The 26,226-nt window shown below is 45.9% G+C and overlaps 1 protein-coding gene and 1 non-coding gene across 3 annotated transcripts; both read left to right on the forward strand.

Moving 5' to 3' along the window:
• The first annotated feature begins 3,984 nt into the window (after positions 1-3,984).
• On the forward strand, positions 3,985-18,384 carry LOC144157665 (uncharacterized). 2 transcript variants are annotated; one of them, XM_077688478.1, is made up of 5 exons: positions 3,985-4,291; positions 7,689-8,032; positions 8,528-8,595; positions 10,235-10,313; positions 17,820-18,384. In XM_077688478.1, the coding sequence occupies exons 2-4, from the start codon at positions 7,780-7,782 to the stop codon at positions 10,280-10,282; spliced, it is 369 nt and encodes a 122-aa protein (XP_077544604.1). In that variant the 5' UTR covers positions 3,985-4,291; positions 7,689-7,779; the 3' UTR covers positions 10,283-10,313; positions 17,820-18,384. The 2 variants fall into 2 exon arrangements, with proteins under 2 accessions (XP_077544604.1, XP_077544603.1); XM_077688477.1 differs by having other exon boundaries at positions 4,000-4,291; positions 7,653-8,032.
• Positions 18,385-20,960: 2,576 nt separating this feature from the next.
• Trnan-guu (transfer RNA asparagine (anticodon GUU)) lies at positions 20,961-21,033 on the forward strand. The gene has a single exon. It is a non-coding gene; the product is annotated as a tRNA-Asn (tRNA).
• Positions 21,034-26,226: the final 5,193 nt, after the last annotated feature.

Genomic DNA, 26,226 nt, shown 5'->3' on the forward strand with positions numbered 1-26,226 from the left:
CGCCCCGTCCGACTAGACGGAGAGGGCGCCAAGCAAATGCTTGATGTATCCCCAGGATTGTTGGACAAAACCTTTCATCTTTATCTTTGCCCTTCTACAATTAGGCCCATCGCTCCTGTAGTGCCGGTGCGAGCGGCGCGAGTGGCTTTTGCCGCCACTCTGCGGTGGCTTAAAAAATCTTATTCTATCCCTTGTCACCGAGCCCCTCTCGCGTCTTTTCTGAGCCGACAGAAACCCGCTGCTACTAAGGCTGTCGTCGTTGGCGGATGTCTCTTGTCTACAGTTCTGAGGCGGGAGAAAAACGCCGAAAGTTGCGTGCCCCACTGCCCTGGAGCTCGGCTCGTTGGCTATTGGCACGGGCACCTGAGCAAACGGGGTCGGGGGCGCCCCGGAAAGACATGTATCGATGTTCCCGTCTCCGACTACGCTTTCGTCGGATGCCTTCTTACCGGCTCGCGCCGTGCCGCTGCCATCACTACGTAGCGGAATCGGCGCCCCCCAAGCCTCCTTGCCCGCACCATTCGCGTTGACATCATGAGCGGGGTCTCATGGCTATGTGCGGTCACGGCGAGCTGCGCTTTGGGCGCATTCTCGCGAAGTGGGGCATCCTCCTGCGTCGGAAATACGGGGATTAGGGCCTCACCCTCTGATTTCGCCCGCTCAATAGCGGCTATGGTGACTACCTGGGCGACATTAGGCACCCCGTCCTCTGGCAACAACTTTTTCTGCGGTTTTCCATCGAGGGAAATCTCAGGCGCAACTTCAGCTGTTGCCCTGCTCACCGTGCACTCGACTGTGGGTGATGCTACTGGCTCACGCGCTGCGCCTCACCTATCGATGACTGGAGCACACAGCTCCGTGCCAACGAGATCCTCAGGGACCGCAGAGCACGCCGAAGCAACCTCGGTGACCGGGTATAAGTCTGGACGGACGCTCTCCCTCCCCTAGAATTGGTACCGGAGAGTCCTGCTCGCCACCCACCACTCGAGATTCTACCTGTTCTTCTGAGCTTAGTGCTTCCTTTTTGCATTGCGCCTGCCGTTTCAGGCGCTCAACTGTTGTACGGTCTCCAGCTGCGAGCCTAAACCCGGGCGTCTCGAACTCCAATGGCGCGTCGGAAACGCGCGCTAATCGGTACCTTATCGGTACCTTAGAGAACTGAGAAGCGCAGTCCAAGCTTGGTTGACGGCGATTGTTGCTCTCTAAACTGACGCTTGAAGGTACGCTAGCAGACCCCTTCAGTTCTGCAATTCGCCTAGAGATTTCTCGAGACTCCATCTCTATCAGACGCATTTTACGGTATAACTCAGTTAGCTCAAATGCCTCTGATTTCTCCTTAACGGCCATCCTACCCTGCACAGAAGTGTCTTCACACTTTTACCATTGAGCCATGCCAACCGCGACGGAACGCAAGGAAACCAACTCACCCGGCGCCGACTTCGTCGTCGTTAGTCGCCCAGAGCCCGGATCCTCGTTCTGCGGTAAACACCCCTTGGCTGTGGCTCGCAGGCTTCTTGATACCAGCTCCGTGGCCGGATGACATGAAGGACGTGGAACGGAGTGGCCGCTGGTGTTTCTTCAGTGGCTGGGGTCTTCTTTACCGTTGCTTCGCCAAAGTAGCCGAATCCTGTCGTGGCTGTGCCAGTTAAAAAATCCTTCTTCAGGGTTTGTGGTTCGTTGACGGCGGCGTGGGAACCCTTCGCTTGAAGAATTCGGCGGTGTTGGCGGTGAAGCAGAAGAGATGAGAAGACGATGACGGGACGAAGAGATGATGACAAACAAAAACTGTATTTACGGTTATTTACAAGAGTTGGTTACAGAAAGTTGATTACAGGGTTGGTTATGCATGGCCGTCTTAGCGATCGACCCTCCGAGTTACGCCCTACACTCTAAAAAAAAGGGAGTCCAAAGGGGGTCGTCGCTGCAATGACTCCCTTAGACTCTACTAAGACTCTCTTTTACGCTCCACGACCCTCTTTAAAACAGGGAGGGGTCACGGGACTCTTGCACTTTGCAATGGGAGTCACGGGTCAACAGCATTTTTAGAATATATTTATTGACTGATTGAATTTCCACAGTGGTACTTAGGTTTGTTGCTACCGTATTGCAAGATTTTGTGGCGCAGATACAAAAACATGATTAGTAAGGGCCCACAGGTGTGTGTCCCGTGACTTTGTCCGCTTCTGTGCAAACGGTACAAAATTTGATTTTCTAGGACTGCAAAGCATAAAAAATCTAACGCTGTTTATGGAACACACAAGGTTGAAACGCCAAGCTTTCTACGATACAAACGCAAAGTCCACAATGCAAAGTGCTGAGCTAAGCTAATGTGGTTTTTATGATTTTTAGTGTGTAATTGGGTCATCTCAATATGCTGCTTCGGTTAGCTCAGTGTTGTCATTGATTTGGACTTTGGCGGATAGGAGTGTGGACTTTTCATTTGTATCGGAGAACGCTTCGCCTTTTTCATCCTGCTCCTCTTCGTCTTCTTATTATTCTTTTTCAATATGTGCCCTTCAAATTTGTGCACGAGGTCGCGGGTTCGATTCCCGGCTGCGGCGGCCGCTTTTCTGATGGAGGCGAAAAGCAAAAACGCCCGTGTGTATGAGATTTCGGCGCACGTTAAAGATCCCCAGGTGGTCAAAATTAATCCGGAGCCCTCCACTACGGCGCGCCTCATCGCCTGCGTTGCGTCGGCGCGTTAGACCCTATCAATAAGCAATAATAATAACCTTCAAATTTGTAAAGTTGGCTTTCCTACTTCGCGTTTTATCAACTACACCACAATTTGCCCTCCCATTGTTTAAAGTTGGCTTTCCTGCGCTGAGTTTATCATCATCATCACCACCATAAGCCCTCCCATTTGATAAAGCTGGCTTCCCTGCAGTGCGTTCAGGCGTAAAAGCGCCATGAGTGGGCATAGAGAGCTTCACTTTAACAATTTTTTTTGAATATGTCGTATCAGAAAGCAATCATCTGCAATACATACCATACCTGTGGTACCAAATTATTTTGTTCTTACAATTATCGGTAACTATGGGCGAATGAAAATGCTAAAGTGTGCAAAGACTAGCAAATATTTTAACATTGCATAGAAACCACATGTAACAATAACACAATATACTTAATATATACGAATTAAACTCTTTACTGCAATGCTGTTCAATGTTGATGAAATAAGCAGAAAGTATGATTGACATTGCTTCTGTATATGATTTAAATGGGTTGTCTATTTTTTACGTTAAAAACATTGCCAGCTGTGCACCGGATAATGCTCTGCGAATAAGAACACGAATAAAACTATGCTTCGTAATATATATTGCTACGCAACTAAATGGCCTTCTCAGGAACCCTACAAAATAGGCGGGAGAATATCAGGACGCGTGGCGTGTTCGTAACTAGCTTTTGCGCCGCAATTCTGCCGCTCTACAATTCAGCCTCTTTATGCACGATGTTGCGTTCCTGCTTTCTTGCAAAGCTTCGTTGTCGTGCAAAAAAGCCTACTTTACTGCAGATGTTATTCTCATTCGCGTTTTACCAATTAAGCAGTATGTTCAATGCTTCATGTGCCACTAGTAATTTTGTACATTAAGTACATATCGATGTAAGGCATCGCACTTGCGCGCGTACAGAGCTCTGTGTTCAGATCTCGCCTATACTTACACCAAGCTGACCGACCAAAAAGCAGAATTCAAGTGTTAGTCATTCAAATCCTTACTTGTAGTTGCTTTTATTCAATAAAAACTACTTTATATTGCGACAATCTTTTTATTTAAATGATTAATGCATGTTGCCCACAATTATTATATATTTGAACCTGTGTGCGAGCGTCGCCTCTTTTAGTGCGTTTAAAAAAGCCGCCAAGTAGTCACGTAACTGATTTGCGTTCGTTTTATAAAAACTTGTGTACATTACGTAAAACGTACATATATAAAAAGTTTATGCCAGAACCAGATTTCTTTCGTCTAGCGTTTGCTTTAAAACTCAATAACAAGAATACAAATGCAAATATTTTAGACAACGCGAATCAATAGAATCCACTGCGAGCCAAGTGGAGTAAGCCAGTGAGTGGCGCGAAGGCAGCGGGGCGAGTTGACGCATTTTTGTCGAATTCGCGTATCAAAACCGCTGCTGGATGGAAACGGCGTGACAACGGTATGAAATTTGCTGTGCGGAATTCATTGCGCACCGCCTGAAATCGTCTACTAGAGTTCTTCAGTTCGGCAAGTCGACGGCGTGCTACGGTTGAATGCGAAGCCGGAACAAAGGCTGTGTCATCGTGTTTTTTCACGTGAGTACTGTCCCTGCTAATAATACCAAGTGAAATAGTTGTCTCGGTTAGCTTTCCGGACACATGCCGAAAAAGTTGCATATGCTGTGCTTGTTTGATTGCTGCCTGGCGCCTCGTAAGCATTGTGAAATCTCTTTTTCGCCCCCTCCTCCCTATTTGACACTTAATTCCGTGCAGTGCGCTTCGAAGCTATCGCGCTCGCGAGACCGGCTGCCGCCGCCGCGACCGTCCTTCCTCGCGGCTGCTCGCGGTCTGCGGGCCGCGATATGCGTCGTGAAACTGCCGTACTCCCTGTTCTGTGGCCGTACTCGCTCGCCAACGCGCCCATACAGCGTACGCGTTTACGGTGTGCTGGCGGCATTGTCGGGAAAAAAAAGTTGGGAAGAGGTGAGGACGCAGGAAATGTAGTTAAACAGATGAGAATTTGCAATGTGCAAGGGGGAGAAAATAGTATGCAAATGCAGGATACGGAGAGAAAGTTCGGGCCGCGCGCCAGCGAGCGAGCACGGCAGTTCCACAACGCCTGGCGTTGCCAAGCTTCACGAGCTAATGACGAAGCCCGTCTTTGAGTTCACGTAGAGTTCACAGGGGCACAGAATTCATAAACGTGGAAATTGGAGTTGAAAGTCGAACATGTGGCCTCGCAGGGAATTGACAGTCTCGGGGTGTGTGTGTGGGGAGGAGGGGTATTTTACAGCGCCTACGAGGCGCCTGTTCTAACTTGTTCATGCCGTCCGTATTCTTCAGCACACCCTCCTTTTGCCCTCGTCCATTAGCCCACGTCAAGCTTGTCTCTAGCGCTACTGTTGTGTTCGCTGTCTAACGGCTGCTTTTGGCACCGTTGGTCGCAGAAAACCATTTGACTCTTGGGCGGAGCGGTACAATTCTGTAATACACGGCGCTAATTTGCAATGGCGGGCTATTCAGAAGTGTGTCAAGTGTTCCCTGTTTTCATTCTGTAGTTTTCTTCTTTGACGTTTCGTGAAATAACAAACCGAACTACAAGAAAAAACAGTACATGGGGGGTGTAAATCGTTTTGAACCATTTGGTGCAGCGTCATTTTAAAGGAGCCATGAAGAGAAAACACAAGTTTGGTTCATTCGAAAGATTGCCTCGTTAGAACCATAACGACACCACTTATAACGCAAACTTCGCTCAAATAAGCTACATAATTAGGAAAAACGGGAATGGTCATGCGACCCACCAGCTCATTTCCCGCAACAGAACCTATGCCGTCACATGGGCTAAGCTCTGCGATTGGCGGAGGCTGGCAGAAGCAAACGCATGTTAGGCAGGGCTTACAGTTTGCATAGTGAGCTATATCCCCATGAAACATACTGCACATTCCTTTTATGACACTAAGAACGGTGGAGTAAACGGTTGAAGTTCCGAACGAATACGCAAGCGTGTGCACCAATGCGTACGAAACTATACCGCCGGCCGAGCTCGACATCTCGCCGTCGCGCAGACGAATTTTCGGGTTCGAGGCTCTTAGGGGCCAACGAACCGTCCCAGCACGCACAGCCGCGACCTTGCTTGGTATCTTAATCCCTTTACAGGAAGTTGGCGTCATATCTGTCATATCGCCAACCAGCAAAGGTAAAAATAGAAATGAGGGGAGTAAGGAACGGCAAGCAGCGACGAGACTGTGCCACTTATCGCAGAAGTTTCGGAATGGTGGTCGTGTCGGCTTGCTTTCGTTACGTGCTCGTTTTCAGTTTACAACCACTGAAAACTTCAGTTTGTTCAAGTACTTTAGAATGAAATTTCGTTGCTGCGTCCTGAAATGCCCCTGTAGTACGGGCAAACCGTCGAGGGAGTGCGGCATCCCCGCCGGTGAAGAGATCTCCTATCATGCGCTGCCCAACGACGAACCTCGGCGAAGCAAGTGGCTACGCTTTGTGAACTTTGCAAACGGAGGAGAAAGGGAGCTAAATGAAGTACGAGTGTGCTCGCTTCATTTCCGACGAAGTGATTACGCCAGGGACCCTTATGTTAGCTTTCTGATCGGAGCAGAGAGCTCGCGCGAACGGCTTTCCATACACGACACCAGCCAACTTGCATAAGCGATACCGCTACTGAATAAAAATACGGCACATACGTACCAGTCTGTATTCGTCCGTCGCGACGGGGGTGGCGAGGCAGCGGTGCCGACGGCTGGCCGTTCACCCGTTGAGGGTGTCGCGGAATGGTCACCTTCCGGCCCATCCATATATCCGACGACTCCTGCCGCTCGTGCACTTAAAAGCATTGAGCGTTCAAGCGGTGTCAGGTCGTTGAATGGAAGCCCGAGCTCCTCGGCGAGAGCTTCGTTGTCCGGTGGAGGCGATTCCATGACTAGAGCTGTGTGTGCACTAGGTGTTACTAGTATTTTTAAAATGGCCGCCGTCTCGGTTTGCGGTTCCTGTTTGATCCCCGCGTGTGGGTGCTATATGGAGTCGACATACTGAGTATCTGTTTCATGGACCGGCCCGTGTGACGCCAAATGCTCACGTGACCAAATGTGCAATTTTAGCGGGAGATTTAAAATTTTGGCTTAAATTGCCTTATTTCTCAGTGAATAAAGCATCATTCGATTCCGGGAAAGCGCTTGGGGTACTATGAAACACTTAATCTTTCGAATAAAACAAACTTTTGTTTTCTCTTCATGGCTCCTTTAAACACTGGTCTGCCCGTGTAGGCAAACTTGTTGGAACCGTTTAGTGTCCTTTTTATGTGGAAAAGCCATTATGAATGGCATATTGGCTTGTATTGTCACGTTCGCACGATATTTGCAGGTAAAGAAAATAGGCCCCAATGCAAAATGAATCCTTTAATATGGGCATCAAAAGAAGCCTGGAGCATGCTAAATATTCTTTTGAAGGTAGGTTGTGCTTTTGATGATCACATAGACGGGCACAAGAAAACTACGTACAATTTCACGAGTAGACGGCGCCATCTTCTCGTGAAAGTGTACGTTTTTCTTGTGCCCGTCTCTGTTATCGTAACAAGAGCAACTTACCTTCAAAAGCTTACACCAACTAGCCCGACATAAAGCGGTGCAAAATATTACATGTCCTGATCACACACTCAGAGTGTACTTTCTGTATTTAGTGAGTCGCCTGTTTGCATCATTATTGTGTGCCAGACATGTTGTCACTTGGGCATTACTCCAGCGTGCAGACCAGTGTTGCACAAGTAGACATGCTTCATCTTCACACGAAGGAATAGGACTCTACGAAAGATGAGGATGAAGACTAGGGTGACATGACATCCTGTCACCCTCATCTTTTGCGCAGTCCTTGTGCGCCATAAATCAACTAGCCAGCAACCAAGTCTTCATCTTCCCTCTCGTTATATTTCGTATGTACTGTATTACAGAGCCATAAACACATCAGCTTGTCTACATTAATTAAGGAGGAGGTGCTCAAGCAAGGAACAAGGTTCGGGTGGAGGCCGATCGCGGAACCAGAGGACTCTGAAGCTGGTGAGCTAACCAGGACTGGAGATGGGCCTGCGGATTCTGTGTACCAGAGGTTCCAGACGAGCGAGTTGGCTTGCAGACAACCGGGCTCGGTTCTACACCTGGTGGCGGTTGGTGGCCACGGCCCAGGATGGATCACCACACCTGCCACGCAGGGCGTGGTGCTGCCTGTGCTGCTTTGTCCGAGCAGTACATGCATTCGGGGGCCAATGCTCTGCTGCAACCTGGACCAACGATGACCCGCGGCACACATCGCTGAATGGTGCTTCTCGTGTTGGTGAGAGCATTTCCGCTTTTCTCTTCGCTTGAACTGGATTTTGGTGGCTGCACGTTGACCCTTGTGTCCTTGTTTGGTGCTAAGTTTCCCTTTCACCGTTCGCCATTGTAACTCATTCTGTTCCCTTTCTCCTGAGTTCCGTGTGAACGTGTCACACTCCTGCAAGGCCAAGAGAATCTTCGCATCAACAATTAATTTTTACCGAAAGGTTAGAGTGTCAAGCACCATACACTTGGCTGTTTGGCATGGAAAGACCCAGCATTTGAAACATGTCATGACAGCAGGCAAAATCTTGCAGGGCTGCAGATTTTCATGGACATGGCTGAGGTTATGCGGGTTTGTAGTAGGTTTCAGGGGATATAAAATTTGCTTGTGCCTGCTTTGGACTGGCCCTTGAGACTTCGAATTGCTTGTGCGGTTGACGTCTGTGTAAAATTGTCATTTGTTGCAACTGCTCGTGCCCTTACTTTTTGCCTTCACCTTTGGCTCTATCAGGTATGGCTGCTCTTAATCCTCAAGTCCTGTGGATGTCCATGCTCACGGGGTACTTTGCCTTTTTGGAGGTTTGTATTACACTTGTCTCTATCTTAGTTCTTTCAGTTCAGCTCATAACCGCCATTTTCTCTACTAGAGATCGCATAAGTATTGTTGATTTCAAATTAATTCCAAATAATGGTTGGCTACTGTTATTGCCCGAAGGCATCTTTGGATGTTAAAATGCTGTGAAAATTGTTAAAAATTGAACCTTCGTGTCACTTCTGTTTTATTCCCAGAGAGGTGGTGTCAGTTTTGTGCTTTTCGTTTACGCACCAAAGGCTTCACATAAAAAAAACAGCTTCATAATACTAATGGGTCATTCCACGCGAAACGTTCTTGCCCAAAAATTGCCCACCGCCAATTCCGTTGACAAAAGCAGGTGAAGGAATCCTGAAATACTATGAATATGTCGAAAACTTCATACAACAGCTGTAGAAACCCTAACGAAGATTTGAATATTCAGACAGATTTGATCAGTGGACAAAGCTTCCTCAAGGCAATATTACACTAAAATAATGCCGAGCACGGCAAACACTAGTTCGGAAAAGTTTTTTTTCCACCCTCTGGTTTTGTGAGCAATGTAACCAACATAAATGAAAACATGCAAACCAGTTATTCTCTATAGCACAAAGGCAAAGGAGACTGGGAGAGGGTAAAATAGGGGGCAGAAGAAAAGGAGGGCTGGTCAGCCTTAAGAGCAGAAATTGACAAAGGGAGCAATAGAAGAGCGGAAACGTGAAGGGAACAGTGCAACAACGCCTTCCCGGAGGGCTCAAATTGGTGCGAGGGGCCAAATATGGCCTACCGTCGAAACAAAATCAAAGTAAAATTATCAGGCTAGATAGAAGTTGTTCCAGACGGAGCTCACTATGTGCGGTGCGGCTTCTGTCTTCACTTGCGGCAACTTTTGCTATGTTTATTGCACATCTGATATGTTTAATCATTTTTGTGGGCCACAACACAGGAAGAAGCAGTTTTCCTAACTTCATTGACCAGGGCAGTAGTCTGATGTGAAGTGAAGTTTAGAAGCGAACACATGCCCAGAAAATGCTAGGAAAACACCTAAGAGGATGTGGTGGAGAAGCGCCATTCTAATGTAGCAGGGCCGGCAGAAGACTCTTGTCTGTCGACATTTTTAATGCTAGCCCATATTGCGTCTCTCATGCCAAAGCGTCAGTGAGAAATTTGAAAATATTCTGTGTTGCTTGCGTATTTCTAACTAAATAATGTATTTCCGGCTTGGAAGGGAGCCGAGTGAGTACTCAAAAGCTAGTTATTTCAAACTAAACAAAGCTGTATTCAGTCTTTATGGACCCTTTACTGCATGTAAAGGGTCCATAAAGACTTATTGCTTGCTTGCTGCAGAAACAGTGCTGACGTTGTCATCTGTGTGTTTACAGCAATTCCGCGGTTTTCACAAACTTGTAATCCAGTTCCACTTCTGATATTGCTAAATGAAAGTAGTGTGGAAGTAGAGACCCTGATAATAAAGCAATTGTTAATACACCGTGAAAATATGAGGAACGTAGCAATTACCACATTGCATTTGTGAAGCTGGAGCCCTGTGGATATTTTTCCTTATGGCCTCCTCTATACTCTTTTGTTGGTCCCCCACATCTTATTAATTTCCATGTCAGAGTGATATGTATTTTTTTTTATCATTAGATGCAAGAGGGGTGGATACACTGTCCTGCGGCCTGTTTTGCTGAATGAAAGTGGTGTCGAAGCCTTCAGAGAAGCACTGGTAAATACAGCAGTAATTACTTTTAATGAAATCACTTCGCAGGAGCTTTGGAAAAACTGAGTGTTGCTTGTTTGTGTTGTTTTAGAATTTTTAGAAAAACGGTTGTGTCAGCGAAATTGCTTAAATTTCTTGGAATCGTTCCCAGTCTTCAAAAATCATCTATCGATTTCTCTATAATCTCGCTCCGAATAATCTTCAAAAAAAAAAAACCCGAAGAAGCAGACAAAAAAGGCATTGTGAGCTACTAGCTACCAACCTTTAAAACAACTACCTGGTTTGATAACCACGCCACCACTGTGACACCGTGACACACCTCCTAAATTTCCGATACGGACCCTGGCATCAATGAATATCTTGATGTGTGGGTGGGTTTTGTATTTTTGAGCTATTTTGGCAGTGATAACGCTCGTTTCTCACGAAATGGTCTTCCAGATCGGCCTAGTCATGCTAATACTACAAGCAATTAGGTTAAAGCTCCCATATTCAACTCATAAAAAGCTCTCACACAGTTGCAATTTCAACAACTTCAGCCAACGTAGTCATGAATAAAATGAGCCACTAGAAAAACAGTCGTCTTTAGTAACAGTTTTCTAAGAAAAATAGTTTAGTTGAATTTGTCTCATGACAGCTGATTAAAGCTAGAGTTTAAAGGTAATTATTTTTCTGTGAACGAAACGATGCTTCCCACTACTAAAACCTGTCCCGAACATCAAAACGCTCGAGACGGTCCGAAAATCCAGAAGCTGCCGTATGCATTGCGATGGCCGCTAAGTACACTACTTCTGGCGTTGACGCTGATATCTGCTAAGAATAGACTTCGGAATATGGCACGCAGACAGGGCGGTAACTTTCTTTTTATCGCAGAAAGTCTACCAATTTTTGGGGTCTAACAAAGCATTTTTGTGTAAACATATTGATTAGGCACATTCTGCATCAGCTCAAAATGCAGATTATTCGATGCCCTTTCCAACAAGAACAGATTCGCAAATTAACAAAATCAGTTTTTGTCCAAACGTTGCAAATATGGATAAGTTGTGTATATCAATTCGCAAATAGTTTAAAAAGTCTGGAGTATAATTTTTGCCAAACATAAAAAACACATCCTGGAAAAAAGTTTAGTTGCCCAGTACAATTTGTCAGATATGAAAAACATGTTACCATGTGTGGTGTCCTCGTTCTGCAGTGAAGCCCTACCTCTGTTTCAAAATATGCAATTTCGGATAGTTTACGGAAAAAAATCGGGTGGTTTGGCATTATTAGAGGCACTAATATGTCCCCACATGATGTAGAAACATCTTGTCAATGGTTGAGATCGCATTATTGGTCAGCTAAAAATTCGGGATAGGACAAAAACTGCTTGGGGCTGAAAACAAAACTCGTTCACTGTCAGTTTACTATCATGCACCTGTTGAAGCTTTCACTTGCTGGTTGTTATAATCTTCTGGCTCACTTTTCTAACCCTGCTTTCGGGAATGAGGTGCGATGCACTGGAACAGTGCCCAGCTAGCTATCCCCGAGTAACTGTCGCATGACAAATGAAAAAGGCGTTCAGCTCTATGAGCCTCCTGCATTGTACCCTCACCTAACATTTTAGAAAACAAACAATACCAAACTTGTGGCAGACTCTGTCAGAATATGTTGTTTTACTGAGGAGCAACTCTAGACCTCCGAAAATATCCTGGTACAGAATCAAAACTGAAGCCAAAGCCAATTTTAAGCTCTCTCTCCTTGTCTTAACTGATGTCCGATGACTTGAGGTTATCAATTCACTTTCAACTGGAACTCTTATTGCACACGTAAGGCATGGGTGAAGTGAAATCACAAACGGCATGCTTTTTTTGAGGAAAAGTAGTGGGCAACGAAGGCGTTCAGGCAAATCGGGTTGAAGTTCTCTGTCTAGTAGTGCCAAATATAAATTGCGCAATGCAGAAATGAAACAAATGACAGGAAAAGGGCTGAAAATGCTAAGTGCACTTGTAAGACATGCGGAGACATCCACGAATACTTTGACTGAAAAAAAGCTACCCGTCCTCTAAACCAAAGCTCACTAGTGCATACCTGGTGTCATTTTCTGGTAGTTCTCACCTTTAAAGGCAGTCGGATTGCAAAGCTGACGACATCATTTGATACTTGACTTCTGTGAGCCATTTGATCAAAAAATCTAATGGTAATGCAGCGTAACCACAAGTGACATCCTTTTTTGTATAGCGCAGCAGCCATGGCACCTATCGAAACAACACATGCTGCTCAACCCTCAAAAACACCGTCAGAAATTTCAGTGTAGCCAGAGCAGGAAAATTAGAACTGATTCTAAAACTGCAGTGCCTAGACTAACCAGTGGGATGCATTAGTTGTAAGAGAAATGACAACATGGATATCAGAAATATACAGCATTGATCATCGGTGATCGGTGCTTTATATTGCCGATTTTGTGATGTTGTAGTTGTTTCTCATGCACCCCGGTGGTTAGTCTAGGCACTACACCTTTACAATTGGTTTAAATTTTCATGTTTATGCAACCTTGAGATTTTCGGCAGTTTTTTGCAAGGTGAGCTGTGTATGTTTTCTCAGAAGGGAGCGTTACTGCTGCGCTTGATAAAAAAGCATGCGACTCGTGATCATGCTGCATTATCATGGAATTTTCTTGATCAAAAGTCTTCCAGCAAGCCAAATACCAAATCATTTTGCCAGTTTTGCAATCCGATGGCAGTGACAGATGATAATTACCTGGAAATGACACCAGCTTTCCACTACTGAGCTTTGGTTCGAAGAAAGGGTCGTTTTATTTTGTGAAAGCTTATTTCTGAAGGTTCCCCGCATGTGTATCAAGTGGACCTGGCATTTTCAGCCACTTTCCAGCAGTTTTCATTCTGTTTGTGTGTTGCAAACTTAATATTTCGTGCTACTACACAGTTACCCAACTTCAAGCCGATTTGCCATAGCACCCCCGTCGCCCTCTACTATTCCTCGAAAAAAGAACGCCTTTTGTGATATCACTTCACTCATGCCCTACTTTTGCGATAACAGCTCCAGCTGAAACTCAAAAAATAACACCCAAGTCGTCGGATATCAGTTCAGACAAGTAGAGATCTCCAATCAGCCTTGAACACTGCCAGCTGTTCACTGGCCAGTTTTGTTAGTACGAGGCTATTTTTGGAGGTCTAGTGTTGCTTCTTACTGGAACTGTCTATTCTGGCAGTCTCCAAAAGGTTTGATATGGTGCCTTTTTGAAAATGTTAGGCAGCACTCTTTTCGCTATGCGAAAGCTTGCTGGGCACAATGCTAGTGCATCGCAAGTTGTTCCTGCAAGCAGGGCTACCATAGCGAGTCAGAAGATGACAATAAACCGCAAGTGGAAGTTCTGGTAGATAATTGATGATCAGAATGTCAACAACAGTGCACCACTGAGATTGGTTTTAAATTCCAAGCGGATTTTTTGGCATCTCTTGCTTGCCGTGAATCTGGTGCTTGGTGTAGTCCTTAATAAGATATTTTTACATCACGTGGGGGCTAAGTTGGGCCCCTAATGATATCAAACCATTTCAGAGAACCATCCAAAATTGTGTATTTTGGAATGAATGTTCGGCTTCACCACGAGACGCGGGCATCATGCGTGCAAGGACCACGTAGGCACCACGGGGACAAATTAATTTGCACTAGTGAATTTTTTCTTGGACAGGATTTTTTAATGGGGCAGACTGGTCTTAGAGCTATTTTTTTTATTTACCAACCAATTTTAATGAAACTGCACTGCATTATAGAGTTCTTTGTGCTGATTTCATATCTGCCATTAGAAAGTTTGTAAGTTGATTATATTTTGAGTTAATTGATGATTAATTGCCATTATTTTGGGTCACAGTTACAAAACAACCACTCCATACAAAATGGCAATTACCACGTGGCTAGGCAGGCAAATGACTAAAGAATACAACATAGGAAGAACGTTTTTGATTCAGCTATTTTTGGTCGTTTTACAACACAGTGAACTTCGCTTCTCCCGCGCTGTGCCAGAAATGGATCGCAGGTGGTGCCAATTGAACGCAATAATAATTTTCCAAAGCCTCCATTTGAAAAATTTGTTTGCAACATTGTATTCTCCACACATTTCGGTATCAGAAGCAAAAAGAGTTACAGTTGTACCTGCTCTGGGTGCCGAGATATCTGAGGACGAAATGCTAGGTTTGCATTGCAAGAAAAGTGCCGTTTCACCATCGAATTCTGCGCTATCTGAGCTGTGGAGTGCACTTTAAAATGATATTGTAATATAACAACAAAATATGGTGCCTTTTGATGAGGAAATTTACAGACTGATAGAAAAATGGCCGTGGAGGCTGAAAATGCCATTTTTCCGAAAAAGCTTTTTTTCACCGTTTTTCGGCCCCAAAGACCCAACTGCCGCCTTAATGTAAACCTTCAAAATGCGTATTCTAAATTTTTTCCACTATTGGTGGTTTGTTACACACAACTTCTTTTTTTTTATTTTTCTTTACGGTGACAAAATTTTGATTTGGGTTTTTTTTTGCGATCATTATTTATGCAAACATTACACAGCTGGTGCTAGCAAGGGCGTTGAATCATTCGCATTTTTGCCTCTGCACTATGTGCCTAACCAACACATTTAGCAGAAAGAAATGTTTTCTTAGAGCCCTAAAAACTGGTCAATTTTCTGCGGTAACAAAAGAGTTGAAATCAACGCTGGTGTCAGCTTTACTGCATCACTCTGAATTTGTGCAGAGAAGCCCCTCTAGTGCATGAGAAGTTCGAGGACAAAAAGTTTGACATCCAAAGTCAATAAATTGGGATAGGGAAACTAATTATTGTGGCATGTCCCATCAAGGCTGTAGTGTCAGCTTTACTGCATCACTCACAACTCATGCAGAAAAGCCCATCCAGAGAATTAGAAACTTTGGAACAACTTTTGTGCCAAATTTGATTATATGAGAAGTTAAAAAATCAGGGTACGGAAACTAAACGCATTGACAATAATTCAAATAGACAAGTGGTTTAAAATTTCTTCTTGTGGCCACTAAAAGCATGAAGTAACCGAGGCACGTAACAAGGCAGTGGTGCCCTTTGTACTAACAACTTAGGTTTTCTTTTCCATCAGTAATAAGTGTGATCTCGATAACTACAACTGTAAGCATTATTTAGTGCTTCATGCTTTTACTTAAGCTAAAAACTGTTGAAGGAAAAAACTAAACGGGGTGCAGACATTGCATGCAGAGTAGAAAATATAGTCAGCGTATTGAATAAATTAAAAAAAGCGTCAAAGTTAATCAGTGAAGCGTAGATAGAAGGTTCAGGCAAATTGCTATCAAGCCTAAAAGCAAAAGAAAAGCGCAACAAGCAGCACACCCAGCGGTTTTTGCCCAGGGAATGGGGGGCCTATGATGTGTCGTTCCCATCTGGAAAGTCGATGTATCCAATTTGTCCCTTGGCTTTTTGCATGTACCCACTCATTGCGAATCATGCAAGTACAAGCCTTTCTTGGGCCAAGTTTGACTTCTGCAAAGAAGCTAAAGCACTGATTTGGGAGCTTTTAGATGTTGATTACATAAAAAACAGGAGCACAGTGAACCTGTATTGCAATGAGCTTGAATATTTAGAAACTTTGCTATGATTCCTTTGTTACCATTGTGCGGCCCACTATTAAAGGGTGTTATTTTAGACGATGCACTCAATTAACTTAGTTGCAAGCAAGTGCTTGTCCTATCATCTTCTTTGTCATGTGCCATGGAATCGACTTTTTAAGAACTATGTACCAACTTGCCTCATGCTTTTTACTGAACATTTTGAGTTAGACTTTGTACCCCTCCAGTGTTTTGCAGTGTGGAGCATGCCCTTTGTGCAGCAGGTGTCTCAGTTCACTTACTGCTTTGTTACTCGTGCTGCCTTTAAGCTTTACATAGATATTTTCATATCATCAAAAGGGGGGAGTAGCAGCCTTTTGCACTCCTAAATTCTTAGTCTCCCTCCCTTGGTAATCCACGAGAGCCAAGACAAGAGCCACTTGGGGGACCGAAGAGATCGCCTCCAGGGAGAGTCTTTTGCGACCGTGTCGGGCACCATGCTGCGGACTGTCGAAACACAGATAACGACTTTTCCGAAGTGCAAGACATGCGGAAATCTCCGTCATGAGGCACACAACAGTAAGCGGGGCGTGAAGATGGTCGTGGCTTGCGCGATTGCCAAGTGTTTCACCGCTCCTTATAGCTGCTTGAAACCCGAGCAAGCCCAGGAGTCCGGCGGCAAGACCATGAACTAGGGCCTTTACATAAGGCATGAAAACCCCAACTTTGTCGTGGAAGGCATGCCCGTCGTGGAAGGACGTGTACTAGAAAAAATAGCAACGGTGCTAAGGGATCCAGGAAGTAATAGGCCATTGTACGGAGAGCCCTGGTTCCTGGAAAGTGTCTGTGCGGAACGACCAGACACGTGCGTCGTCTAGACGGACCCAGCAATTGCAGGCAAGAGGCAGTTATTCAGTTTCAGACGCCTTACTTTACCGGGGAAGTAAGCGCTGCTTGCTTGGAGAACCCCATCTACGATATTATAGTGGGCAATCTCCCACGTGTACGGAACTTACAAGATCCAGAGCTGAACTGGAAGCTTAGACTCCCGACATCCCAAGCGCCAGCACAGATGAACATCTTCGACACACTATCAAGCAGCAAAACTACAGTTTTGGTTTCCGTCGTAGCCCGAACGGCAGACGACCTGCTGCCCTGTGAGGAATCACCAATTGACGCCATGTTACAAGTTTCCCACGATCAACTCATTGAGGAACAGTGCAAGGACTTTACCTTGAAAGGTTGCTTCCGCAACATGGGCAAGGCTTTCTCATAGAAAATGCAACCGTTATACATTCGTTCATGACGGGCTCATTCGGTAACGGCGACACGAACTAGCAACCAGCGGAACAAGCCCACAAGTTGTGTTTCAACAACCCTATTGGGGCCGTATTCTCCGAGCGGCCTGCGACAATGGCAGAGGCGGTCACCAGAGTGTCCGTAGAACAATGTACCGCGTTCAGAAGAATTTGTATATGCCGGGCGTGCGATGGGACACCAAACGCTGCATTAGGTCTTGCGCGAAATGTAGATCAACCTCTACCGACGAGCACAAGGCTGTTCGCCAGATAGGAGACAGCGACTTCCCCCGTACAGTCTTTTATACTAGCCTAAGCTTCCTAAAGACACCACATGCAAAGCACTGGAGATTCTCGAGTTAGGAGCTAGGTTGTCTATCCACAACATAAGGACTTCAATGTGCAGTTTAAATTGCAGCCATAAACGTATCTACCATTGCAACGGATGTGAATCGTTTTGCTTGAGATGTTTACGCAGGCGGTCGTCCTTACATGCACGGTTAGCAACTTCAGATCTTCGTTTGCTTGTGTGTTTGCATGCATTTGCTTGCCCTAAGTGCGAGACCTGTGATTTTTCCCCTATTCAGAGACTTCTGAGCATGACATTGTTTTTTGGCTTGGTGATCCATCCTCTTCAGACTAACCGACCCTCCTAAGCGATGTGGCGTGTGCCTGAATAGTTTTGCCGGACAAAACGTTCAAAAACGACGGGTCATTGTTGGATGTGGCCGAAAGGTGAACAGTGCAACTCCCCAGATGCAAGACCCCTGGACAATCACAAACAGGGTGTGTGCCGGAGTGTGCTCGAGCGAAAAAGTGTCTGGCGTGGGCGGCTGGCGGATGGTCTGCTCGAACGGGGGAAGCAGTCCCATCAGTGAAGACGCCGGGGCTTGGATAGACGACCCATTTCTACGACACGGCACGACAGGCACGGCATCCCGCTCGGCGTCCGGTGTGGGCGTGACCTTCTGTTCGAAGTTCCAGGCGCCCAGTGGTCCTCCGCTCGGGGACAGCAACCAGGGACGGGCCCGCACAACTACCGCAAGTGAGGGCGATGACGAGAGACAGCCCTATGACCTTGGATGCTACGCCGCCCTGTCGGCAATACCCAGCCGCATAGGACCTTTTGTTTTTCCGGGTGTTTTAGCCTTGGAGTTAAGGGGACCGTCGCGCCAAGTGCTATCGTCCGTTTTTGTTGCTCATCTCACGGTTATGACCGTCGTCCGTTCAGTCTCGCAATAAAATCACCTGCGTTGTCTGACACCCGATATCTAGTCTCAGATTCGCGCAAAGAGCCTAACGTGGCCCACCCCTCCAAAGTGTTACATAGTGAAAGATATCTAAACCTTCCGATCGCACAAATGTTTAAACAAACTTTAACACAATTTGCCCTTGCGGTCACACCTGGCTAATTAATCTAAACGTACACAAGTGCAAGTGCCTGAGGGTAAGGCAACCAATAAGAACACCACTGAAACTACTTAGGGCAATAACGGCGCGCATTCATCCTTGATCACGAGTTATAAATACCTTGGTTTCATATTTCCCAAAACCTTTCGTGGCACCAACACACGGAAAATATTGCTAATATTGCGAACAGATCTTGGCATTCTCAGAAGTAAATTCTGTCGAGCGCCTACTTCACAAAACTGCAGCTCTACACAACTCTTGCTTGGCCGAAGATAAATTAAGCCTCATATATGTGGGAAACGTATTACGCTTACCTCATCTGCACCCTTGAAAGCATCCGAAATTGGGCAGCTCGATTTATGGGTTCTGAATATTCCCAGCCATCCAGTGGTAAATATTATACAAACTATTACAACTACCGGATCTTGCAGCCCGTCTTACGATATCCCGCCTATGTGTTTTTATGAAATATTCTACACCAATGACAAAATAGAAAGCTCCCATATATTCAGTGCCAACGCACGTGTCATCAGCACAGGCTTTACCTTCACACAAAACGCCAATTCTTTTCCAAAGTTCGTATCAAGCCCAATTACATAAAAGTATGAAGAAAACGAAAGAAAGTACTTTAAAAATCATTTATTGCACCTTTTAGTGCCTATTTCAAGGTGTGTACCCATATGGGGTTTGTGGCGCCCAAATGCCTTTTTGATGTTATATATGCTTTTTGTGCAGCTTAGCCCATGTTATGCTAGGAGTGCTATCACTTCAGAAACCAACCATTCGGCGTTCGTCGGACGCATTTTGCGAGCCGAATCCATGCGCGGTGCCTAACACGCCGGTACTCGGCAACCGTGATCAAGCAGCCGCCACATCTATCTGATGTCCCGAGAAACTAGGCCGCTTAAGAAGCCTACACAGCGACACCGCAAGCAACCTGGCCGATTGTTGGGCTTGACGTTACCCATTCTGCGCCAGCTCTTTTCTTTGATGTTCTTCTGTGGGACTGGGTTTGGGAATCAATAGGAAAAAATTTGTCGGCGTGCCCTGTTCATTGCTAACACAAAAATTGGCTCCAATAAACGCTGTAGAGGTGATTGGAAAGCAAAGCTGTAGACGACACCCGTACGAATTGGCCATGCGACGTGACTTGAATTCACTAAAGTGCCTCTAGCAGCACGAGTTGGATCCCGCTTACGGCGCTCGCGAGAGAGAAGGACGGTTCTTTTCTCTGACCCTTGTATCCCCGCTCTTCTGCATTTTTCACATTTCGTGGTTTCCCCATCGCTGCCTGCGATGAATTGAAGCCGTCGCTGGAGGGGTTCTGCTTTAGCTGTCACCTGACATTCGCGGGGGCGGTGTTCCGAACGCAGCAGCGTAGGCTACGGCCGTGCTGCAGCGGCGTACGCCACCACTGTCACCCAGTTGAGCGCCGGCAAACCCCAAACGGAGACGATTGTTTTCCGAATGGTGAGGAGGAGGGCAGCACGCGCGGCTACTGCGTCATATCTTTGACCTCCTCCCCGACACTCTTGTTTCTTGTGTCGCGTTCAAATCGCCCTCCCCTTTCTAAGCCCCTGAATCAAAACAAGCGTCTGTGTCGCCGTCTCCCCGGGTGGGCGTAGGTGCGAGGCTGCGACGATGGGCTCTCGCTCTGCTGCTCTTCGGGCTCAAGATTGATCGCTGGCGGTGCAAGTAGTTTTATTTAGCCTGGTTGGAGTTTCTTGTGGGGCATGTAACGAAACCGTTGCCCGGTACAGGTAGAAAGCTTTGCTTTACTAAAAACAACCAAAGAAAACACTGAACGCGATACAGCCGAGCATGTACCGTGGCGATTCAAATATGCCTCTTGGTAGATAACCGCGTCAACATTGGACACAAAAAAGTTTTGTTGTGACAGCACGAAGACGTGCACAACCAGCCGGAAATTGGTTATCGTACCAGACCGGTATTCTGGAGGTCGTAGGTTCGGATCCCACCTGGCGGGCATTTTTTCTCCACTTTCTTTCTTTCCAAATTTTTATCTGTTTCTATGGCCTACCATATCCTCCCCTTTGCTGTCGAGGTTTTCTTGACTGCCAAACTTAATTTCGGTCTTATTTTCAACGAGCCCCTCATTTCCTATTCTGATTCGCTACATGCATAGCGAGGGCCTCGGCTCTGGCAGTCTTGGTGCCATAGGAAGCTGAAGAGGGTTCAGCGCTGGTTCACCTCTCTCTACATGTCGTAGACACTCGAGTCACAGCCCGGGGGTAAAAAGAAGGTCCCCTTCACCCCGAGAAGTTGGAGTGGCGCTGGCTACCACCCCCAAGCACAGGAAAGAATTACATTGACATAAATACCCCAGAAAGGGGATGGGGAAAGCGCCCCCGCTGGTAGCGTAGTGGTTATCGCATCGGACAGTTATTCTGGAGGTCGTGGGTTCGAATCCCACCTGGTGGGCATTTTTTCTTCACTTTCTTTCTTTCCAAATTTTTTAACTGTTTCTATGGCCTACCATATCCTCCCCTTTGCTTTCCGAGGTTTTCTTAACTGCCAAACTTTATTTCTGTCTTATTTTCAACGAGCCCCTCATTTCGTATTCTGATTCGCTATATATATATATTTATATATATATAGTCTGAAAAGATAAAAACTCACACAGAGCGCGAAAGAAATAAGGTTAGTAGAGACAGAGACAAACAAGAAAGACCTAGAAAATAGAAATAAGTTTACTGACGTTTCAGGGAGAGGACTCCCTGTACTCTGAAGAAAGGGAGTCCTCTCCCTGAAACGTCAGTAAACTCATTTCTATTTTCTACGTCTTCCTCGTTTGTCTCTGTCTCTACTAACCCTATATATAATATATATATGTATATATGTATATATATATATATATATATATATATATATATATATATATATATATATATATATATATATATATATATATATATATATATATATATATAGAGAGAGAGAGAGAGAGAGAGAGAGAGAGAGAAAGATAAACTCCCAAAGCGCGCAGAAATAGTATAAGTAAAGAGGCGGATACACAGCAAGAACAATAACAAACAATGTTTACTTACGTAGCGGCAACGGGACTTGCCTTCATCAGAGTAAAGTTACAGGATGTTGCTGTCGCAAACATTTCGAACACATTTCTTAGGTAGGCTTGCATAAAACTGTGAGAAGGAGCGGAAAATGTTTCGGAAATGAAGAGTGGGCATACAGTCAGGCTACGCCTATGTTAGAACAACAATAAACAAACAAAAAAAAGGGGGGAGCGAGAGAGAGAGAAAGGGGTCGTGTTAACAATGCAGCGTTCAAGGTTGCACCATGACGGGTCGACGTATGCCGCGCGGGCTGCAAGTTGAGACAATGAGAAAAACTCGACAACCGCGGTTTGAAAAAAAAGGAAAGAGTATACAGTAAGGTATTCAGTGGCTGGGGAGACTCGTTGGGGCAGAAGCGAAGATGGGTGTGCCCCCCGCGGATGAAGAGAATAGATAGGGGGCACAAAAGAGCATTTCACAGAAGGTAGCAACTGAACAGAAAATAGGTAGGGTCACAAAAGTTTAACCATGAATAGATCACAAAGAGTTAAACAATCTTAAGTGGTGGTGGGAACGAGGCCTCCTTCCCCAGGACAAATGGCATTGTTGAGCAGCATTAGGCTAATAAAGCTGCTGTATTAGGAGAGTTTCGAATTCTGATGGGAAACTCGAGGGTAGGAATAATGAACATAGTTATAAAAATTATGAAGCCGCTAATTTTAATCGAGGGATGAGCACGTTAGTTTTCCGTAACTTTCAATAATTCTGACCCAAACTTATAAATCAGGAAGGATAAATGAGATAGGAATAACAAGGAGTTGATAAATGAGATAGGTGGTGTCCTGAGTCCAACGATCTTTAACATCACTATGATATGCATAGAGCAGTGCTAACCGCAGTCAGTGGAACTATCCCTGTACGCGGATGACATCTGTATAAGGAGTGCTGGATGCAACAGGCGTGTACTGCGTGCGAGACTGCAAGGTAAATCAATTCCATTGCGGTGATTCTAGGAACCCGAGGCCTAAACATATCAGCTGGCAAGTGCGCTGCCATCGCTTTCACGAAGCGAGATACTTCAAAATATACACTTACCATTTCAGGATGCACTATCCCATAAGTTCCGCACCAAAAGTTTTTGGGTGTGATATTTGGCAGGGCTCTGATTTGGTCCCAACATGTCCGCGATATAAAAGACAAGCTTGCTTGTCAACATCGCCAACATTTTCCCCGTGATACCAAGTAACGCCAGAGGATGCAACATACCGTCTCTTTTTCGCTTTAATGACGTCATCTGCATAGGATTGTTGCGCTACATCCCTCTTCTTCTTCTACCCCTCTCAAAATGACACGCGAGAGTCCTGCAAAGTATGCAAGCGCCGGTCCTGAGGGTGTGCATTGGAGTTTCGAAGATTACATCCACGGTGGGAACTATGGTGGAGTGTCGACGACTGGCGCCATTTGCTCTTGCCGCGGACGAGCTCCTTCACGCTCAACTGCGATTTGTAGCACAGCAGCAAGGTCACCTATTAGCAGTAGGATCAGCCACTAAAGTGCGAGACCTTCTGCCTCTGCATTACCAGCACCCTTCTCCGACGCTACAACCGCCATGGATGTACCCGCGTCTGTAAAGTACAACTGGAGGGCCTGGAATTACACGCGAACCCTCCCTTAATGTTCTTCGCCTGCTCCCAAACATACAGAGCCACATCCATTGTGATGGTGAATAAACGTTCGTCACGCTTTCATGTGCTGTCGGACGAGAAAGGAGGTGACAGAGACATTGTGAACGAAAAAAAAATAGAAAATACGTTTATCTGTCTTATTAGTCTTGAGTTACGGGAGGGAGAAAACAAAATGCATCGGCATTTCGCGTCAGTCTTACATGACAATTGACCACAAAATACAGTTCGGCAATGGTTGAGCTACTGTCTACTCTGCCCCACACCAACGTTCCTCGCGAGTAGGGTTCAGAATATTAAAGGCGTCGTCTCACGGACAGGTCCCGACGCCTTCTGAGGTTTGTCGTCGTCTGTTGATGTGGCCGTCGAAGTGAGCGAGGGCAGGGGTGGCACGACTGCTGCAACTGGATCGGCGCCGCCACACAGCTGCTCTACCGTGTGCGGCGCTTGCCACGGGACAGCGCACCGATGTCTGATCCCAGCTGAGCTCGCGAGGACCACGTCCCCCGAACGACCCCGCAGATGAACGCCTCGGTAGCGTCGGCCAAGGCCCGCACTCGGCAACTGCGCCCTGGCAGGAGCCGCTCGACAGGCCGCCCCTTGGTCCTGGAACAAGCCACCAGGACCGGATGAGGTAGGCACGCCCTGGGTGAAGGCCCGCAGTAGGAACAACGGCAGGAGCTCTTCCTCTGGAACGTCCCCCAGCTCGTGGTTCCGTTGCACGAGCCTCTTCGCACGTCCCTCTCGTAGCTGTCCCGGCTTCGTTCTCTTATTCCCTCGATTTTTGCCCAGCTGTCGCGCCACCTGCCCACAGCCCGTCGGCTTCTCTTCCGTGTTGCACTGGTAGCTCGAGTTCACTCACGGCCCATGTCACAGTGTAATAATTAAAAAAAAACACAACACCCAAGAAAAAAAACGAAACATGGGTCTTTTCCTCACACCCATCAATGCACGGGTGGATATGTGACAGCTAGCTCATCGGCTATAGGAATATGGTTTCCGTCCTCCCGTACCGACTTCAGCGCAACGCGTAGCCACAGGACAACATGCATGGTCACGGAACTTGCCACTCTGCGTGCTGCTTTCGCATACATCATCGAGCAACCCGCACATCAGTTGGCAATCTTCATGGATTCACGGGTGGCCCTTCACTGCTTAAAATTGTACCCAAAAGTTCAGCCTGTTTTCAACATCCATGCATTGCACTTACAAGCTCTAAACGCACACCATCATGTAGAGCTTCAGTGGATTGCTGACCACTGCGGTATGACTGGAAAAGTCAAGGCGGACACTGCGGCATCGATAGTGCATGATAAGCATGGGCCAGTGATACCGATACCGTTATCCAGAAACAATGCTTTTGCCCTGGCGTCCAAGGCTGCCTGTAAATTTCAGCGATCTATGTGGGCTGTTGCGCCGCTAATCTCCGCGCCGCTTTACTCCATAGACCCGCACAGGACCATTAGGATGCCTTAGGTACTTTCCAAGCATGACGCAGCGCTTCTTCAGCGCGTGCGGCTAAAAGTCGCTTACACATGTTATTTTAGATTCAAGACAAAACAGGCCGGTTTCCCCTTCTGCACTCTTTGTAACGTGCAATAGGACTTGAACCAAGTATTACGTGAGTGTACGCCGTAAAGAGCAGCAACAATGTCCCTTTACGTGTCTTGGGTCTTGGGTCTTTAAGTGTCTTGGGCTTTCTAGAGGACTAACTCTAAGTGACGTGCTAGGCCCTTTGTCGAACTCTACACGAGAATTTCGAGCGAAAAAGCTCTATTGTCGTTCCTGCGACGTACACGACTTGATCAGAATTTTTAAACACGACTCGATTAACGAGCGCATCATCTTCATCAAAGTCAGTATCATAAAATCTTCTTCGATTTCATTTTTTCATACATCTGGGGTAGCCTTCTAGGCTCCTTGGCCTGGCTAACCTCACGTGTATCTTTAAAGACTTCTCTCTCTCTCTCTCTCTCTCTCTCTAGTGTTCCTCAAACCACTCTTTAAATCAACTCCTTGTTATTTATATTCCATAGCTGTTGCTAAAGAAGCACCATTTACGCTATACGTATTAAACTGGCATGAAGGTTTTCTTATCAAAGCGATGTTAATTCACGGTTTGAGATTGAGCGACATTTATAAATTGGCAACCAAGATGCTATTACATTGAAAGTATGCTTCAGTTATATAAGATCGCCTTCATTTTTTGTAGTCTTGTACCATATACCGCAACTGGAGAAAATTTTGACCAATGATTTGGAGATGATAGTAATATAATATTTATGTAAGAGCAACAAACGGGGCCTACAACTGAGCCCTACGGAATTTGTGAGGTCACGGGAACACATTCGAAAGAATAACCACTGAGAACGACCGACTGCTGTTTTAGAGAGAGATACTGGGCTATCCATGAAGAAGCGATTATTTCAGTTTATAGCCCCGCATTTTACCAACATGAAGCTTACATGGAACAACGTCGAATGCTATTTTTGAAATCTAAGAAAAAACAATCAACTACTATACGCTTACCTCTTGCGAGTGCCAAGTAATCCGTGAAATCAACAAGCTGCATTCAACAAGAAATACCTTCATGAAATCCGTGTTGACCAAGATGCTAGAGATGATGTTTAACGAGATGTGTGATATGAAAAGTGTGTCTGAGCTCACCTTCAAACACAGCAACTAAATAAAATACAGGCTCAAACAATACCAAGGCTCTGTTGCTTAAAAAGCACTTGTATTTAAACGGGCAGTCATAATATCAGAAGTAGTAACATAGTGCAGGGCATGAAGTTCAGCGATCAAATGCACGAGGTTAGCCACTTCTACTTTTAGTAGGAACAAAATATAGCAGCACTGTTTTTCGCCGTATTATCGCCAGACAAATCGGCGTAAACTTGCACTTTTGCGAGCTCTTG

This window comes from Haemaphysalis longicornis, unplaced genomic scaffold (assembly GCF_048455015.1).
Source record: "Haemaphysalis longicornis isolate Haplotype H1 unplaced genomic scaffold, Haemaphysalis longicornis Haplotype H1 scaffold_10, whole genome shotgun sequence".
NCBI lineage: Eukaryota > Metazoa > Arthropoda > Arachnida > Ixodida > Ixodidae > Haemaphysalis > Haemaphysalis longicornis.